Genomic DNA, 18,633 nt, shown 5'->3' on the forward strand with positions numbered 1-18,633 from the left:
AAAACTTTTACTGTTGTATAACTATCTCACAGTCTTCATTTAATAGTCTCAAATCCCAATCTCCTCTTTTACAGTTTCTTCTGTACAGTATGTCCTGATGCACTATACATATTATGTTCTGAAGACAAACTTCAGTTGTATGTGGACAGTCTGGCATCCCAACGTTTGATCCAGACACACGTCCCCAGCACCTCCCTCTTTGACTCTCAATCCTAAATGGCTTGTCCAAAGCCATGGCTGTCCCCAACCCTCCCCAGAATGCTGGACCACCATGTGCTCTACAACTGAAAAGATCTACAACCTCTAACCTGACAGTATACAGGTACAGTATATCCCAACAGTTACCTTATGTAAGCAAGAAATGTGACACAGTTATTGTGGTTTAAAGACACTGATAAAGAAAATCAACAAAAAAAGAGGAAAAGCCTTTTTGAAACACAGGACAGAAAACTTAATTCATCAAACCATTTCATGGGGTCTTTAAAGAGACAATTATGCACACACCATGTTTTTCTGTCCATTATTCAGTGACTCAGAGACAGACCGCATAGTCAAAGTCACTGAGGTGCGTCTACACTCATCACACTAACATTCATGATTTTTCTCATGGAGTCGTGAGTTGTAATTGATGATTTATAAGTATTTTGTTGATTTTTGAGTTGTGTTTTAATGAGGATGGAAATATTCTGACAGTACCTAAATAATAAGCTTATACTCATTAAATGTTTATAGTGATGAATAGATAGACTTTCATCTGTGGAAGGATTTCTCCTTTTTTCATTATAATTAATGGTACTGGTCATAATTCATAATTCATAATTCAAGTTAAAAGCATTGAGCTGCCTCTGCTGTTTTTAAATTTATCATGTAATGTTACAGCCAACCCAGAGCAATTTCCAAGTTAAATGACCTGCTCAAAGGGACACTGACAGTGGCTGGAAACATTGAATCAGCAAATGTACTGTACCACCCAAAATCAACTGCTCAGTGTATCCCTTGATCTTGTAGGCCCTCTACAGGCTAATGTGGAAAAGACAGCTTTCATCCTATCCTACCTGACTTCTAATGGCAGAGTACCTCTTCTTGGTCTCAGTGATGTCATTAGTACTCTTCTCCTGGTGGGGAGTAAGAAGTGAATCAGCTGGCTTCTCCTGCAGTGCCTCCACCAATCACGATTCGCCTCTAGTCCCAGTACAGGTACATTATTAAAAATATTAATGTAGTGATAAAGAAATATTATAGTGTTACACTAAAACACTTATGCACCTCCATTATATATTGTAAACAGGGTCAAACATTAACACTCACCCAAGCCAATTTTTGCTCTCATTTGGTGTTTGGTGAGTTTGAATTTTGGACCCTACTCGCCAGTTGTCTTGTAACTTTATTAAGAACTGCAACATACTGTAATACATAATTTTACTCATATTGTTTTGGATCATTAATCATTTTAATCATATACACTGATGAGACAAAAACATTATGACCACCTGCCTAATATGCTGTTGGTCCTTCGCGTGCTGCCAAAACAGCGCCGACCTGCCGAAGCATGGACTGTACAAGACCCCTGAAGGTGTCCTGTGGTATCTGGCACCAAGAAATTAGCAGCAGATCCTTCAAGTCCTGTAAGTTGCGAGGTGGAGCCACCGTGGATCTGACTTGTTGGTCCAGCAAATCCCCCATCACACCCCACAGATGCTCAATCAGATGGAGATCTGGGGAAATTGGAGGCCAGAGCAACACCTTGAACTCTTCTTCATGTTCCTCAAACCATTCCCGAACAATGTGTGCAGTGTGGCAGGGCACATTATCTTGATTAAAGAGGCCACTGCCATCAGGGAATACTATTGCCATGAAGGGGTGTACCTGTTCTGCAACAATGTTTAGGTAGGTGGCACTTGTCAAATTGACATCCACATGAATGGCCGGACCCAAGGATTCCCAGAAGAACATTGCCCAGAGCATCATACTACCTCCACCGGCTTGTCGTCTTCCCACGGTGCATCCTGGTGCCATCACTTCCCCAGGTAAATGTCAGTAAAGTAAAGACCTGAGCGACAGTAAGATAAAGACGGGGGTAAAGACCTGAGCGACTTTGACAAGGGCCAAATTGTTATGGCCAGAGGACTGGGTCAGAGCATCTCTGTAATGGCAAGGCTTGGTCTGGTCCGAACCGACAGAAGGTCTAATATTTTAATGATGGTTACAGGAGGGGCCTGGGTATCTCAGTAAGTAAAGACGCTGACTACCACACCTGGAGTTACGAGTTCGAATCCAGGGCATGCTGAATGACTCCAGCCAGGTCTCCTAAGCAAATTGACTTGGCCCGGTTGCTAGGGAGGGTAGAGTCACGTGGGTTAACCTCCTTGTGGTCGCTATAATGTGGTTCGCTCTTGGTGGGGCACGTGGTGAGTTGTGCATGGATGCCATGGAGAATAGCGTGAAGCCTCCACACACGCTATGTCCTCCACAATGCGCTAAACAAGCCACATGATAAGATGCATGGGTTGAAGGACTCAGACAGGGAGGCAACTGAGATTCGTCCTCCGTCACCTGGATTGAGGCGAGTCATTACGCCACCACGAGGACTTAGAGCGCACTGGGAATTGAGCATTCCAAATTGGGGTGAGAAAAGGGGAGAAAAAAAATTATGGTTACAGGAGGAATGCGTCACAACATACAGTGCATCACATCCTGCTGTGCATGGGGCTGCATTGCCGCAGACTGGTAAGAGTGCCCATGATGACCCCTGTCCACCATCGAAAGTGCCTACAATGGGCATGCGAGCTTCGGAACTGGACCTTGGAGCAGTAGAAGAAGGTTGCCTGGTCTGATGAGTCCCGTTTTCTTTTACATCACGTGGACCTACAATGGGCACACGAGCATCGGAACTGGACCTTGGAGTAGTAGAAGAAGATTGCCTGGCCCGATGAGTCCCGTTTTCTTTTACATCGCGTTGATGGCCATGTATGTGTGTGCCTTTTACCTGGGGAAGTGATGGCACAGCTGATGGGCATCAGTTTGACACGTGCCACCTACCTAAACATCGTTCCAGACCAGGAATACCATTTCATGGCAATGGTATTCCCTGATGAATGTGGCCTCTTTCAGCAGGATAATGCTGAATGCACAGTGCACACATTGTTCAGGATTGGTTTGAAGAACATGATGAAGAGTTCAAGGTGTTGCCCTGGCCTCCAAATGGGATGTGCTGGACCAACAAGTTCAATCCAACACCTTATCCTTGAGTAATCATGCTAAATTATTCATAAGGTACTAGAAAATCACTTGCCATTATATCATACACTGCTGAAAGCTATTTGGTTCGTTAAATGAATCTTAACATTGTCTTTGTGTTTGTTTTTGAGTTGCCACAGTATGCAATAGACTGGCATGTCTTAAGGTCAATATTAGATCAAAAATGCCAAAAAAGAAACAGCTTTCTCTAGAAACTCGTCAGTCAATCATTGTTTTGAGGAATGAAGGCTATACAATGCTTGAAATTGCCAAAAAACTGACGATTTCATACAAAGGTGTACACTAGAGTCTTCAAAGTCAAAGGACAACTGGTTCTAACAAGGACAGAAAGAGATGTGGAAGGCCAGATGTACAACTAAACAAGAGGATAAGTACATCAGAGCCTCTAGTTTGAGAAATAGATGCCTCACATGTCCTCAGCTGACAGATTCATTGAGTTCTACACGCTTAACACCAGTTTCATGTACAACAGTAAAGAGAAGACTTGGGTACAGGCCTTATTGGAAGAATTATAAAGAAAAAGCCACTTTAGAAACAGAAAAACAAAAAGAAAAGGTTAGAGTGGGCAAAGAAACACAGACATGAGACAACAGATAATTGGAAAAGAGGGTTATGGATCTTTACCCCATTGAGCTTTTGTGGTATCAGTTAGACTGTAAGGTACGTGAGAAATGCTCGACATGACAGCCACATCTATGGCAAGTGCTACAGGAAGCATGGCATGAAATGTCACCTGAGGATCTGGACAAACTGACAGCTAGAATGCCAAGGATCTGCAAAGCTGTCATTGCTGCACGTGGAGGATTTTTTGATGAGAACTCTTTGAAGTAGTTTAAGAAGTTCTGAACATTTTTTCAAATTGTAATTGTAATTTTTCACATTATTAATATCGTGACTATACATTGTGATCAGCTGAATGCCACTTTGGTGAATAACAGTACATATTTCTTTCTATAAGAGCATAATCCGTACATTATTCCAAACTTTTTGCCGTCGGTGTGTGTGTGTATATATATATATATATATACACAGGTGCATCTCAATAAATTAGAATGTCGTGGAAAAGTTCATTTATTTCAGTAATTCAACTCAAATTGTGAAACTCGGGTATTAAATAAATTCAATGCACACAGACTGAAGTAGTTTAAGTCTTTGGTTCTTTTAATTGTGATGATTTTGGCTCACATTTAACAAAAACCCACCAATTCACTATCTCAAAAAATTAGAATACATCATAAGACCAATAAAAAAAAACATTTTTAGTGAATTGGCCTTCTGGAAAGTATGTTCATTTACTGTATATGTACTCAATACTTGGTAGGGGCTCCTTTTGCTTTAATTACTGCCTCAATTCGGCGTGGCATGGAGGTGATCAGTTTGTGGCACTGCTGAGGTGGTATGGAAGCCCAGGTTTCTTTGACAGTGGCCTTCAGCTCATCTGCATTTTTTGGTCTCTTGTTTCTCATTTTCCTCTTGACAATACCCCATAGATTCTCTATGGGGTTCAGGTCTGGTGAGTTTGCTGGCCAGTCAAGCACACCAACACCATGGTCATTTAACCAACTTTTGGTGCTTTTGGCAGTGTGGGCAGGTGCCAAATCCTGCTGGATAATGAAATCAGCATCTTTAAAAAGCTGGTCAGCAGAAGGAAGCATGAAGTGCTCCAAAATTTCTTGGTAAACGGGTGCAGTGACTTTGGTTTTCAAAAAACACAATGGACCAACACCAGCAGATGACATTGCACCCCAAATCATCACAGACTGTGGAAACTTAACACTGGACTTCAAGCAACTTGGGCTATGAGCTTCTCCACCCTTCCTCCAGACTCTAGGACTTTTGGTTTCCAAATGAAATACAAAACTTGCTCTCATCTGAAAAGAGGACTTTGGAACACTGGGCAACAGTCCAGTTCTTCTTCTCCTTAGCCCAGGTAAGACGCCTCTGACGTTGTCTGTGGTTCAGGAGTGGCTTAACAAGAGGAATACGACAACTGTAGCCAAATTCCTTGACATGTCTGTGTGTGGTGGCTCTTGATGCCTTGACCCCAGCCTCAGTCCATTCCTTGTGAAGTTCACCCAAATTCTTGAATCGATTTTGCTGGACAATCATAAGGCTACAGTTCTCTCGGTTGGTTGTGCATCTTGTTCTTCAACACTTTTTCCTTCCACTCAACTTTCTGTTAACATGCTTGGATACAGCACTCTGTGAACAGCCAGCTTCTTTGGCAATAAATGTTTGTGGCTTACCCTCTTTGTGAAGGGTGTCAATGATTGTCTTCTGGAAAACTGTCAGATCAGCAGTCTTCCCCATGATTTTGTAGCCTAGTGAACCAAACTGAGAGACCATTTTGAAGGCTCAGGAAACCTTTGCAGGTGTTTTGAGTTGATTAGCTGATTGGCATGTCAAAATATTCTAATTTTTTGAGATAGTGAATTGGTGGGTTTTTGTTAAATGTGAGCCAAAATCATCACAGTTAAAAGAACCAAAGACTTAAACTACTTCAGTCTGTGTGCATTGAATTTATTTAATACACGAGTTTCACAATTTGAGTTGAATTACTGAAATAAATGCACTTTTCCACGACATTCTAATTTATTGAGATGCACCTGTATATATATATATATATATATACAGTGGTGTGAAAAAGTGTTTGCCCCCTTCCTGATTTCTTATTTTTTTGAATGTTTGTCACACTTAAATGTTTCAGATCATCAAACAAGTTTAAATATTAGTCAAAGATAACACAAGTAAACAAAAAATGCAGTTTTTAAATGAAGGTTGTTATTATTAAGGGAAAACAAAATCCAAACCTACATGGCCCTGTGTGAAAAAGTGTTTGCCCCACCTGTTAAAACATAACTTAACTGTGGTTTATCACACCTGAGTTCAATTTCTCTAGCCACACCCAGGCCTGATTACTGCCACACCTGTTCTCAATCAAGAAATCACTTAAATAGGAACTGCCTGACAAAGTGAAGTAGACCAAAAGATCTTCAAAAGCTAGACATCATGCCGAGATCCAAAGAAATTCAGGAACAAATGAGAAAGAAAGTAATTGAGATCTATCAGTCTGGAAAAGGTTATAAAGCCATTTCTAAAGCTTTGGGACTCCAGAGAACCACAGTGAGAGCCATTATCCACAAATGGCGAAAACATGGAACAGTGGTGAACCTTCCCAGGAGTGGCCGGCCGACCAAAATTACCCCAAGAGCGCAGCGACAACTCATCCAAGAGGTCACAAAAGACCCCACAACAACATCCAAAGAACTGCAGGCCTCACTTGCCTCAGTTAAGGTCAGTGTTCATGACTCCACCATAAGAAAGAGACTGGGCAAAAATGGCCTGCATGGCAGAGTTCCAAGACGAAAACCACTGCTGAGCAAAAAGAACATTAAGGCTCGTCTCATTTTTGCCAGAAAACATCTTGATGATCCCCAAGACTTTTGGGAAAATACTCTGTGGACTGATGAGACAAAAGTTGAACTTTTTGGAAGGTGTGTGTCCCATTACATCTGGCGTAAAAGTAACACCGCATTTCAGAAAAAGAACATCATGCCAACAGTAAAATATGGTGGTGGTAGTGTGATGGTCTGGGGCTGTTTTGCTGCTTCAGGACCTGGAAGACTTGCTGTGATAAATGGAACCATGAATTCTGCTGTCTACCAAAAAATCCTGAAGGAGAATGTCCGGCCATCTGTTCGTGACCTCAAGCTGAAGCGAACTTGGGTTCTGCACGGGACAATGATCCAAAACACAACAGCAAGTCCACCTCTGAATGGCTGAAGAAAAACAAAATGAAGACTTTGGAGTGGCCTAGTCAAAGTCCTGACCTGAATCCTATTGAGATGCTGTGGCATGACCTTAAAAAGGCAGTTCATGCTCAAAAACCCTCCAATGTGTCTGAATTACAACAATTCTGCAAAGATGAGTGGGCCAAAATTCCTCCACAGCGCTGTAAAAACTCATTGCAAGTTATCGCAAATGCTTGATTGCAGCTGTTGCTGCTAAGGGTGGCCCAACCAGTTATTGGGATTGGGGGGCAATCACTTTTTCACACAGGGCCATGTAGGTTTGGATTTTGTTTTCCCTTAATAATAACAACCTTCATTTAAAAACTGCATTTTGTGTTTACTTGTGTTATCTTTGACTAATATTTAAACTTGTTTGATGATCTGAAACATTTAAGTGTGACAAACATGCAAAAAAATAAGAAATCAGGAAGGGGGCAAACACTTTTTCACACCACTGTATATATATATATATATATATATATGTACACTACCGGTCAAAAGTTTTGAAACACTTACTCATTCTTTATTATAATTTATTTTCACATTTTAGAATAATAGTAAAGTCATCAAAACTATGGAAGAACATAAATGGAACTATGGGAATTATGTTGTGACTAAACAAAATCCTAAATAAGTCAAAACTGTGTTATATTTTAGCATCTTCAAAGTAGTCACCCTTTGCCTAGAATTTGCAGACATGTACTCTTGACATTTTCTCAACCAACTTCTTGAGGTATCACCCTGGGATGCTTTTTAAACAGTACTGAAGGAGTTCCCATTTATGTTGGGCACTTATTGGCTGCTTTTCTTTATTATTTGGTCCAAGTCATCAATTTCAAAAACTTTTTTTTTTAATTAAATGTTAGTTTTATAATGAAATAAATTAATATGATGGCACAAATTATATTTTTGTCTACAAAACTAATTTCAAACATTTAAGCATCCGCCTTCAGATCAAAAGATTTTTAAGATCATAAGAAACATTTCAGTCAAGTGTTTCAAAACTTTTGACCGGTAATATATATATATATATCTGCTGAAGAAAGAAAGTCATACACATTTGGGATGGGATGCTGTTGGTCCCACGCGGAGGATATATATATATATGAAAGTCATACACATTTGGGATGGCATATATAATTATATTGTTTTGTTTTTTAACCAAACATATTGCAAAATACAGTTTCATAGCCAATAAGAAATATTTATGGCCACTGAGGTGTGGCAGAAATTTAGTTTTGGACCCGGGTTACAAGTTTCCTATCTGTCACTCACTCGACGTTGTGTCAATGTAGTGACACTAGGGGTCACTCTTGGGAGCCCGAGACACCTCTGGTCTTTGATAAAAGGCCAATGAAAATTGGCGAGTGGTATTTGCATGCCACTCCCTCGGACATATGGGTATAAAAGGAGCTGGTATGCAACCACTCATTCAGATTTTCTCTTCGGAGCCGAACGGTCATGCTCACTGAGCTGAATACTACTGTTCATTCACCTCTGCTGGATCTGACGGCGCATTTCAGTGGCTTCTCCCCCCTCTGCACTGGTGCACTGCAGAGAATGACCCTGGGCGCTTCGGCAGAAATAAAAGAGTATATTTCTCTAAAAGAGCGGCACACACGGAACGTCTTTTTAAAGACGCGTCTTTTTAAAGATGCTTTTCCGATTGTGTGTTATTCCTGGTTGCGCTCGTTATCTCTCGCCTTCTGATGGTCACGATCACTGTCTTTTGTGTCTGGGTACTGCTCACGCGGAGACAGCATTCGTGGATGGTCATGTTCTCATTACGAGAATATGTCCATGGCAACGTTGCGGTCGCAGCTCGCCTTCGTAAGAAAGCGAGCCACCCCAGAGGCTCCCGCCTCGGTCCTTTTAACCACGGGTATGAGGCCAGCACAGCTAGCACTGGGGGCGATTTGGGGATCCCAATGGGACCGCCTCCGCCGGGTATCCCCCTGTGGACCTCCCATTCCCCAGCACGCTCGTCTGCCCCGATCGGGCTTCCACACTAGTGGTCCAGGAGCACCACCTTTGGCTCAACCTGGTCGAGATGAGTGAGGCCGACAAGACACAATTCCTTGCTGCCCCCATTTCCCAGGCGGGCCTATTCAGCGACACCGTTGAGGACTTAGATGTAGAGCAGTAGATGGATGCTAGCCGGCATATCCTGCCCCGGCACGGCTCAAGATCCTGCACCCCGTCTACTCATCGCCAGGGGTGTCCCCCTGCGGTGACTGCACCGGATCCGCCGCAGCCCGCCCCTTCGGCCCGGGCCCGGCATGGAGCCCACCGCAGGAAGCAGACGCCACCCGTCTCGCGGCCGCCCAGAACCCGTGAAAGGCTTCAAAGCGCCCTTGAGACGGTCGACCCAGGGACAACGAAACCCACTGCTCTGGAGCTGTTAAGCAGATCTCCATCTTTTTGTTACCTTTTGCATTTAGTTGCGCTGCATGCCCAAGTGGCTGCAGTACTCAAGAGCTCAGCAAGAGCACTTTCCTTGTTCCCTGGGTCACGTATCCGGTGTGCACGGCCATCATCACGACCACTGTCCACTCTATTTGGGCGGTCTCCCGCCCCTTAGCGCCCAGCTGTGGCACAAATCCGCCCCCGATGTGACAGTCTCCACGGGTCACGAGGACAGGCCTCTTCCTCCCCGTCCCAGGCTGTTCCAGGGGTGGTCACAAGGAGCCAGGTAAGTGCTTCTATATCCTTAGACTCAGCATGGCCACGACGTGGTGTGGCACCTCTAGCTCCACCCCGCCACGAGGCCCCACCTGCCAGTACGTCCGATGATGTTGTCCCTTTGGTCCCCCTTGCGCGGAACTTGGACGCATGGCCTGCGCTTTCCAATCCGTCGCGAGGGCTGGTCCGGACCATCCGTCTCAGCTGCGCAATTCACTTCGCCGGGCATCCGCCCAGGTTCAGCGGTGTCCACTTCACCTTGGTGAAAGACGAAAACGCTGCTACCTTGCGTGGTGATCGCTATCCTCCTACGGAAGGGCACGATAGAACCCGTCCCTCCAGCCGAGATGAAGAAGGGGTTTTTCAGCCCCTACTTCATCATACCGAAAAAAGGCGGTGGGTTGAGGCCAATCTTGGACCTGTGAGTTCTGAACTAGGCTTTACATAGACTCCTGTTCAAGATGTTGACGCAAAAACGCATTTTGGCGAGCGTCTGGCATCAAGATTGGTTCGCACTGGTAGACCTGAAGGATGCATACTTCCATGTCTTGATCCTTCCTCGACACAGACTCTTCCTGCGGTTTGCGTCTGAGAGTCAGGCGTATCAGTACAAAGTCCTCCCTTTCGGCCTGTCCCTGTCTCCTTGCGTCTTAATGAAGGTCGCAGAGGCTGCCCTTGCCCTGTTAAGGGAGGTGGGCATTCGTGTTCTCAACTATCTTGATGACTGGCAAATCCTAGCTCATTCTCGAGACATGTTGTGCACACACAGGGACCTGGTGCTCTCACACCTCAGCCGACTAGGGCTTTCGGGTCAACTAGGAAAAGAGCAAGCTCCTCCCGGTTCAAAGCATCTCCTTTCTCGGTTTGCAGTTGGACTCAGTCTCCTTGACGGCGCACCTTACAAATGAGCACGCCCAGTCTGTGCTGGCCTGTTTGAAGGCGTTCAAACAGAAAACAGCATTTCCACTGAAACATTTTCAGAGACTCCTGGGACATATCGTGTCCTCGGCGCTGGCCACCCCGCTCGGGTTGATGCATATGAGACCGCTTCAGCACTGGCTCCAGACTCGAGTCCCGAGATGGGCATGGCGCCACGGGACACGTCGTGTGATCATCATGCCGGTCTGTCACCGGTCTGTCAGCCCTTGGACAGACCTCTCATTTCTACGGGCAGGTGTTCCTCTAGAACTGGTCCCCAGGCGTGTCGTGGTCACGACAGACGCCTCCAAAACAGGCTGGGGCACTGTTTGCAATGGGCACGCAGCTGCCGGCCTCTGGACGGGTCCGCGACTGCATTGGCACATCAACTGCCTCGAGTTGTTGGCAATTCTGCTCGCCCTGCGGAGGTTTCGGCCATTGATCCAGGGCAAGCACATGTTATTTCAGACAGACAACACGACAACGGTAGCATATGTCATACGCCAAGGCGGTTTGCGCTCTCTTCCATCAAGAGGGTAGGTGACCTGCAAGCGTTCTCTGTCAGCGAAACGTGCCTGGAGTTCGGTCCAGGTTACTCTCACATGATCCTGAGACCCTGACCGGGCTATGTGCCCAAGGTTCCCACCACCCCTTTAGGGACCAGGTGGTGAACCTGCAAGCGCTGCCCCAGGAGAGGCAGACCCAGCCCTGTCGTTGCTGTGTCCGGTGCGTGCTTTACGCATCTATTTGGATCGCACACAGAGCTTTAGAATCTCTGAGCAGCTATTTGTCTGCTTTGGTGCACAGCGGAAAGGAAGCGCTGTCTCCAAGCAGAGGATCGCCCACTGGCTCATTGATGCCATAACTATGGCATATGTCGCCTAGGATATGCCGCCCCCGGTAGGGCTACCAGCCCATTCTACCAGGGGTGTAGCGGCTCCCTGGGCCCTGGCCAGGGGTGCCTCTCTAACAGACATCTAACAGTTCACCCAAAAAATGAAAATTTTCTCATCATTTGCTTACCCTCATGCCATCCCAAATGTGTATGACTTTCTTTCTTCAGAAGAACACAAACAAAGATTTTAGAAGAATATTTAATCTCTGTAGGTCCATACAATGCAAGTGAATGGTGGCCAGACCTTTGATGCTCCAAAAATCACATAAAGGAAACATAAAAGTAATCCATAAGACTCCAGCTGTTTAATCTATATCTTCAGAAGTGATATGATAGGTGTGGGTGAGAAACAGTTCAATATATAAGTCCTTTTTTACTCTAAATCTCCACCTTCACATTTACACTGGAAAGTCACATGTGGTGCCTGTTTAGTTTCACTTTCACATCTTAAAGTGAAAGAGGTGATTTAGTGGATATGGATATGGCCACCATTCACTTTCATTGTAAGTACCTACAGAGCTGAGATATTTCTCTAAAAAATGTTGTTTGTGTTCTGCTGAAGAAAGAAAGTCCTACACATCTGGGGATGAGGGTGAATATATGATGAGAGAATTTTCATTTTTGGGTGAACTATCCCTTGAAGTTTTCCCTATTTGATTAACTTTAAGCATTACTTGTTCAGGTTGTTAATTTTTAAGATGTTGACCTATAGGTGTCTCTAAAAGAATGAAGTGGCTATTGGACTTAATGGGCCACATCAGAAATGTTGCTTATGGATCTCCCACTGTCAAATGTGTCAATGTTTTGGAGGTGTGTATTATTAGACTTCACTGCACTGTTAACTTGAATTCATTGGGTATCTTTGTAGTTTGCTTAACAATTGTATGCATTCACCTCTCAGAATAGCAGTTAATGCCATCTGGAAAGTGTTATTGGTTGCCTTGCTCTAGGCCTAATGATATAAACAGTTATTTTCTCTATAAAACTCAAAACCAGAAAAAATGGGCAAGATTTCTCCTGAGAAATAGAGCACTGTAAACTACTTTTTTGACACGATTGGTGTAGTTTAACATCATGTCCACCATCACTTTGCAGGGAACAGACTTCCTCCTCAGTGTGTTTGCAGCAGCCGTGGTGTCTTGGGCTGACCATTGTGTGCCTCTTCTCGTTGGCATCAGAGCCCAGTGGTTTCCATGGCGACAGTCCTCTCAGACATCAGAAATGTCCCATGATCTGTATGTCAACCCTGCTACAACTGAGCTGTACAGTGCTTACTTGATATTCCCTACAGCATGAAGCAACTACTCTCCAAAGAGCAATGGAAGTTCCAGTCACAGAAGGTATGACTTGTCCTTATCACAGATTGACATTTTTTATCTTTTATTGTATTTTATCATTTCAATATATTTCTGAGAAAACTTTGTGAACCTTTTGAAGTTTTCTGGATTTCTTCCTTAGTTGTTTCTAAAATGTAATTGTCTGGTTTTCATTTAAAAGAATAGTTTGTCCAACAATAAAAATGCTGTCAAAATAATTTACTCAAGATCACATCATTCCAAACCTGACTTTCTTTCGTGAACACAAAAGGAGATTTTGTAGAATATCTGAGAATATTTTTACTGCCAAGCTCCAAAAGAGGAAAAACAGTATCATAAAAGTAGTCCATATAACTTCCAAGACTTCTGAAGTCAAAAGGTAGCTTTTTGCGACTGAAAATCTTCCCCCCTGCCATAGCGCTGAAATCTCATTTGCACTTCCGCATATTCAAACTTGTGGTGATATGACCAGTCAAGTGACACATGAGCCCCAATACCATTTGGTATCAATGATGTAAAAACTTGACGAAATAAGTTAGAAATGACACATGTCCCTCCTTCAATATGTGTATTGAATGTTTTTGTTTTTGTTTTTTTGATGGCCAGAAAAAAACTAAAAAATATAATTCTGATCACTTAGAAAAGTAATTGCACATCTCTCCTCAGCAAACCATTCAATTTAGGCTTCATGTCCGTTGCAACAGCCGTGCAGGACGAGTTATGCGCCAAAGTTTAATACTTTGGCTTAAGGTTTATTTAAATCCGTAACCCTAAGTATGAGCGATTTAGTATTTTTGTTCTGTGTATGTATAAAAAGTTTAAATACAATCATTTCACTTATATGTACATGATTCACTATGATGGAATACTTCATGCAGGAAAGAGTCAGTTTGTTTTTCATAATATCAGTTCATCGACTGGCTCTTCAGTATAACTGGAGGTCCTGTGCAGAGTTTCTCCAAGATTTCCATCCTCATAGCCAAGGGTGAGACACTTAAGCTTGATTTTGTTTTGGTCAAATTACTATTTTTTGGAGTTTCTTCAATTATGCAAAAATTAACATTCACCAAGATTAATAAATTCTGAAAATGTATTGTTATTTGTTAACTCATGTTAAATACTGCATTAACTAATGTTAACTAATACAAACTTTTTTAAAGTGTTTTAATTTCTAAGACTATGATATTTTAATTAGATTTTCATATGTCAAAAAACAAAACACAAAAAAAAGTTAAAATCTCTTAGTTTTAAGTCAAAAAACCCCCTGGTACAGAAAGTGCTTGAAGTTGAAGAAACTCCCTCTTATTATTATTTTTCTCTTTTCCTCTAAACAGAATTGTAGGAAAAATACTTTGTTGTTTTTTTCCGAGCATGATAACAAAAGGCAAGTGATTGTCAAATGATTTGCATGCTCTGTCTCTCATTTGGTTTCATTCAAAACCATCTTATTTGACTAAGTTGTCTCCCATTCTGTCTTAGCAACCTAAATGGCTTTGAGATCCACCCCAGAGTTTAAGAAGAAGTCTGTGTGGACCAGAGTGTACGGCTGGTGATCTTAATGGTGCGTCATTGTCTAACTCAAAGCTTTGGCACAGAGAGGACACATTTATTGAACTGCCTGCTTGAAGAAATATCTAGAGAACAAAACAAATGTTTGACTAGTATGTGAACTGTTATAAAAACCAAAAAATTGTGAAGTGCATAACAATAACAACCAACATCCCATTTTGTACTTTAATGCATTACATGTTAAATGTATGACTGTTTTTGTGATCAAACAAGTAAAAAAGATAAATTACTATATTTGTGCCACATTAAGTTTCTAGGTCTAGTGTAATTATGCGTGTTCTGTTTGCATAAGTTTCCTGTCATTACAGACATGAAATCGAGATCAGTATAATTTGTTGAAACATTCTGGAATTCATTGCATCTTTTAAACAAAAATATGCTCATTTACTGTACATTAGCCCAGTCTGAAAACAATATGGACATTCAACTCTTGGCATAAAGTCTGGTCCACATTGTTACTCAGTCTGGTCAAAAATGGCCCACTGAAACAGGGATAAAGCCATCTGACCCCAAAGCATTTTATTTGAATTTTTTTTTTTGTTTGTTTGTTTGTTTTTTTTGGTGTTTAAGGGCAGATAATTTTCAAATTGGCAGTTGTGGAAAGAGTACTAAAATCCTGACTTGAGTAATTTACTTGAGTAAATTGACAAAATAATTTGCATGAGTACAAGTACTGAGAAATAATAAATAAGAGAAATAATAAAAAAAAAAAAGTAAATAATTAGTTTGCTGATAAACTACTCAATTAATTACTTTAAAATTACTTTTATGAAAGTTTACCATAGTTCTTCCATTGTTACAATAACCAGAGGTAAGTAATAAAGTATGGCTTCTCATTACCATTGTTAGCTCAGTATAGCTTGTTTTTATAAATAAACTTTAATATTTGTTATGAAAACATCCAATAGCCTAAACACATGTACAAACTTTATCTGCAACATCTACAGTTGTTAAAGCTGAAGTAATTTCTGCAACAATAGCGCCAACAAATGAATTCGCAAAAATAAACATGTTTTCAAAACAGCTTTCTGAAAATGCCCCTTGCCTGCTGTTGTTCAAATAGTCCCACCCCCAGCTCACGGCATTGGTTGAGTAATGTTGTTTGGGTCTAACGGGTCACTTAGAACACTTTAAACACAGGAAGTTTCATATGAGAGACACAGTGTTTACAGTTTTTGAAAAAATTTACCTATGAATGAGCTGGGAATGTATTTTAACATTGAAAAAGTAACATACTTGAGCTGTTTTTTAGGAGAATATTTCAGCTCTGTATGTCCATACAATGCAAGTGAATGGGAACCAAAATTTTGAAGTAATCCATAAGACTCCTGTGATTAAATGTATATCTTCAGAAGTGATATAACAGGTGTGGGTGAGAAACAGATCAATATTTTTACTATAAATTCACCTCCCTGCCCAGTAGGTGGCAGTATGCACGAAGAATGTGAATCGCCAAAAACAAAAAAAGAAGGTGAAAGTGGAGACTGATAGTAAAAAAGGACTTAAATATTGATCTGTTTCTCATCCACACTTATCATATAGCTTCTGAAGATATGGATTTAACTACTGGAGTCATATGGATTACTTTTATGCTACCTTTTGTGTTTTAGGAGCTTCAACATTTTGGTACCCATTCACTTGCTTTGTGAGGACCTACAGAGCCCCAAATGTCAAAATGTCCCCCTTTTGTGTTAAAGTCATATGGGGTTATACAAACACATGGGTGAGTAAACAATGACTGAATTTTCATTTATGGGTGAGCTATCACTTTAATTACTACTGTGGTGGGTCTTCCCCTTCACTGTCCAGGATTACCAGTGTGTGTGGCTGGGAGGCTCATCGTGTTAATTTCTCACACCTGATTTTGCTTTAGAAGTATTGGGTTCTGTTAGTTTGGCTGGGTCTTCCAGTGGGTTTTGTTTGTTTGGTTGTTTTGTGTGTGTGTGTGTGTGTGTGTGTGTGTGTGTGTGTGTGTGTGTGTGTGTGTGTGTGTTTTCAGATTCTGTTGTTTCTATATGTTGTTATGGTTTTCTGCTCATGTTAATGCTACACCCTGTCTTACACCCATGTATCTGCCAACACCACAGACAAATACACTGTTTAAAATTATTCTTTATTTGATTAAATAAACATGTTTCAACTTACGTAAGCCCCACCAGTTAACTGTCCTCCTTTAATTTGTTACGGCTCTGAGCCGATCATGACACTACTCAAATGTTTCCAAAAATGGATCGATGTGCAGTGAAAGAACTCTGTGTTGGTCTTTGTACTGTTGTGTATGCGCACTGTATTCCCAGCTTTGACCACTGGGGGGAAATTTGGAAATTCAAAAAACATACACTGGTTTTAGAAGACCAAAAAATCGACCTCCTGTCACAGATTTTAGCCCCGCTAATGGGAAATAGTTTAATTTAGGCTAAATTTGTAACCCTGTTTAACCATTCTTGTTTTTAGTTGCGAGCTTTATTTTGTACTCCATTCATGGAAAGAGCCTTTTACAGTGTTCAATGTCTTCCAGAGAAGAACTGTGTAACTCAAGTGGAGATGACATTATGGTGATTCAAAAAGCAAACAAAGAATTTTTTGCATTTGAATTTTTATGTTAGTTTTCACCTCCTCTGGACAGTTCCAAAGCCATATATCATGTCAATTTTTATTTGTCCTCGATTTGTTTGAAGGGAATGACCTTTCTTTGAGTCATCTGATTTGCCTTCAATTAATCTGTTTTCCAAATATTGAGCAAAAAATTTGTTAATGTAATTTAATGCTGGAGGAGCCTAACTTTCTCAAGGTCTCTGTCAATGTCCAAGCCTTCCTGATTTTTATTGGTCAGTTCGTGTCAGAAATTTGTGAAAAGGTGTGGTAACAAGTCACTGATATCAAATAAATGTGGAGCACCATTCCCATCTTCAGCTCAGGAATTTGGTTTACCAAAAAGCTGCATTGGGAGATTAACTATATCAAAATGAAGACAACTGTCACTGTGCTCTATTTTATGAGCCTCTTTGGACTGAATTCCAGTTTCTATGTGTATCACTTTTATGTGACAGAGTCTATGACTTGGGATGGTGCACAGACGTACTGCAGAGCACACAATGATGATCTGTCCACTGTCAGCAGTCAAGATTTACAGCAACTCTCTGATAATGCCCAAAGTAATTATTGGATTGGACTTCAAAAACTTGATAACAATAAAAACCTATGGGAGTGGTCTGCTGGTGGGATGGCAACAATTAATGAATGGGACAGAGGAGAACCAGATGATTACAATCAAAAATGTGGTTTTGTTAAAAAATCCAATTCTAAATTGCATGATCTGTGGTGCTCTGCTAGTTTACAATTTTATTGTATGGAGGTCTATGAGTTGATCCTGGTGCAGCAGACAAACACATGGGAAGAGGCTCTGGACTACTGCAGACAGCACTACATTGATCTGGCCATTATAAACTCTGAAATTATTATGGTAGAGGCGAGAAACAAGACCAAATCAGCCCAGACAGAAGATGTGTGGACCGGCTTGCGCTTTTTAGCTGGTCATTGGTTCTGGGTAAATGGAGATGATGTTGACTATACGGCCTGGTCTGTGGAGGGAGATTTCCAGTGTCCTGCTATGAATCAGCGCTGTGGAGCTATTGATAGAGACAATAATGATTGGAAACCCACAGATTGTGATCAAAGGCTCAACTTTCTCTGTGTCAAAAGGGCAAACATTAATTAAGTCAATGTTAAATTTACTGTGCAGATGTGTGAAGGGAATTTCCGAATAATGGTGATTGGTGACTGGTAATTTTGCTTAGTTTAAAACTGCTGAACGTTATGATGATATCACAATTCTGCTATTATGTAAGGATTTAAAGAAACAGTAGCCAGTTTTCAGTAAAATAGCCTATTACAATGAAGTAATATACTGTATGTCAGTAGAGTGCAGTCTCATATGTTGACCTGTGTAATTTGGGTTTATTTGAGGTGTTCCTTTCTTTGGTCACATGGTCGTATTAGACACTATTCTTTGAGTGAACTTTAAGTCACTGGATACACAGTGGTTACATTAGTGCTAATTACATATGTGCTCTCTGTCAGGTCTGCTTTTAGTTTAAAAACAGTAGCTCTATTTGGCAGACTAATGATTATTTCTCAACAAAGCTTTGCCTCCAAATGCAGGAAGTACTATTACTGTAACAAATACTATTATAAAATGTTGTGA

The 18,633-nt window shown here is 41.6% G+C and overlaps 2 protein-coding genes across 2 annotated transcripts in view; both read left to right on the plus strand.

Annotated features, from left to right (window-relative positions):
* Positions 1 to 14,413, plus strand: part of focad (focadhesin) — a 99,414-nt gene extending 85,001 nt beyond the window's left edge. Inside the window, 5 exon segments of the mRNA XM_051654093.1 lie at positions 12,257 to 12,354; positions 12,640 to 12,802; positions 12,805 to 12,884; positions 13,770 to 13,845; positions 14,340 to 14,413. Coding sequence (XP_051510053.1) covers positions 12,257 to 12,354; positions 12,640 to 12,802; positions 12,805 to 12,884; positions 13,770 to 13,845; positions 14,340 to 14,413 — 491 coding nt within the window.
* Positions 14,414 to 17,394: 2,981 nt separating this feature from the next.
* On the plus strand, positions 17,395 to 18,147 carry LOC127413201 (secretory phospholipase A2 receptor-like). The gene has a single exon (XM_051650089.1). The coding sequence runs from the start codon at positions 17,395 to 17,397 to the stop codon at positions 18,145 to 18,147; it is 753 nt and encodes a 250-aa protein (XP_051506049.1).
* The last annotated feature ends 486 nt before the right edge of the window (positions 18,148 to 18,633 follow it).

The sequence above is a fragment of the Myxocyprinus asiaticus genome, chromosome 2 (genome assembly GCF_019703515.2).
Source record: "Myxocyprinus asiaticus isolate MX2 ecotype Aquarium Trade chromosome 2, UBuf_Myxa_2, whole genome shotgun sequence".
In the NCBI taxonomy this organism is placed as follows: domain Eukaryota; kingdom Metazoa; phylum Chordata; class Actinopteri; order Cypriniformes; family Catostomidae; genus Myxocyprinus; species Myxocyprinus asiaticus.

Excerpts from the sequence above, each read along its gene's own strand:
- LOC127413201 (XM_051650089.1), top strand. The coding sequence starts at position 17,395 with ATGAAGACAACTGTCACTGTGCTCTATTTTATGAGCCTCTTTGGACTG.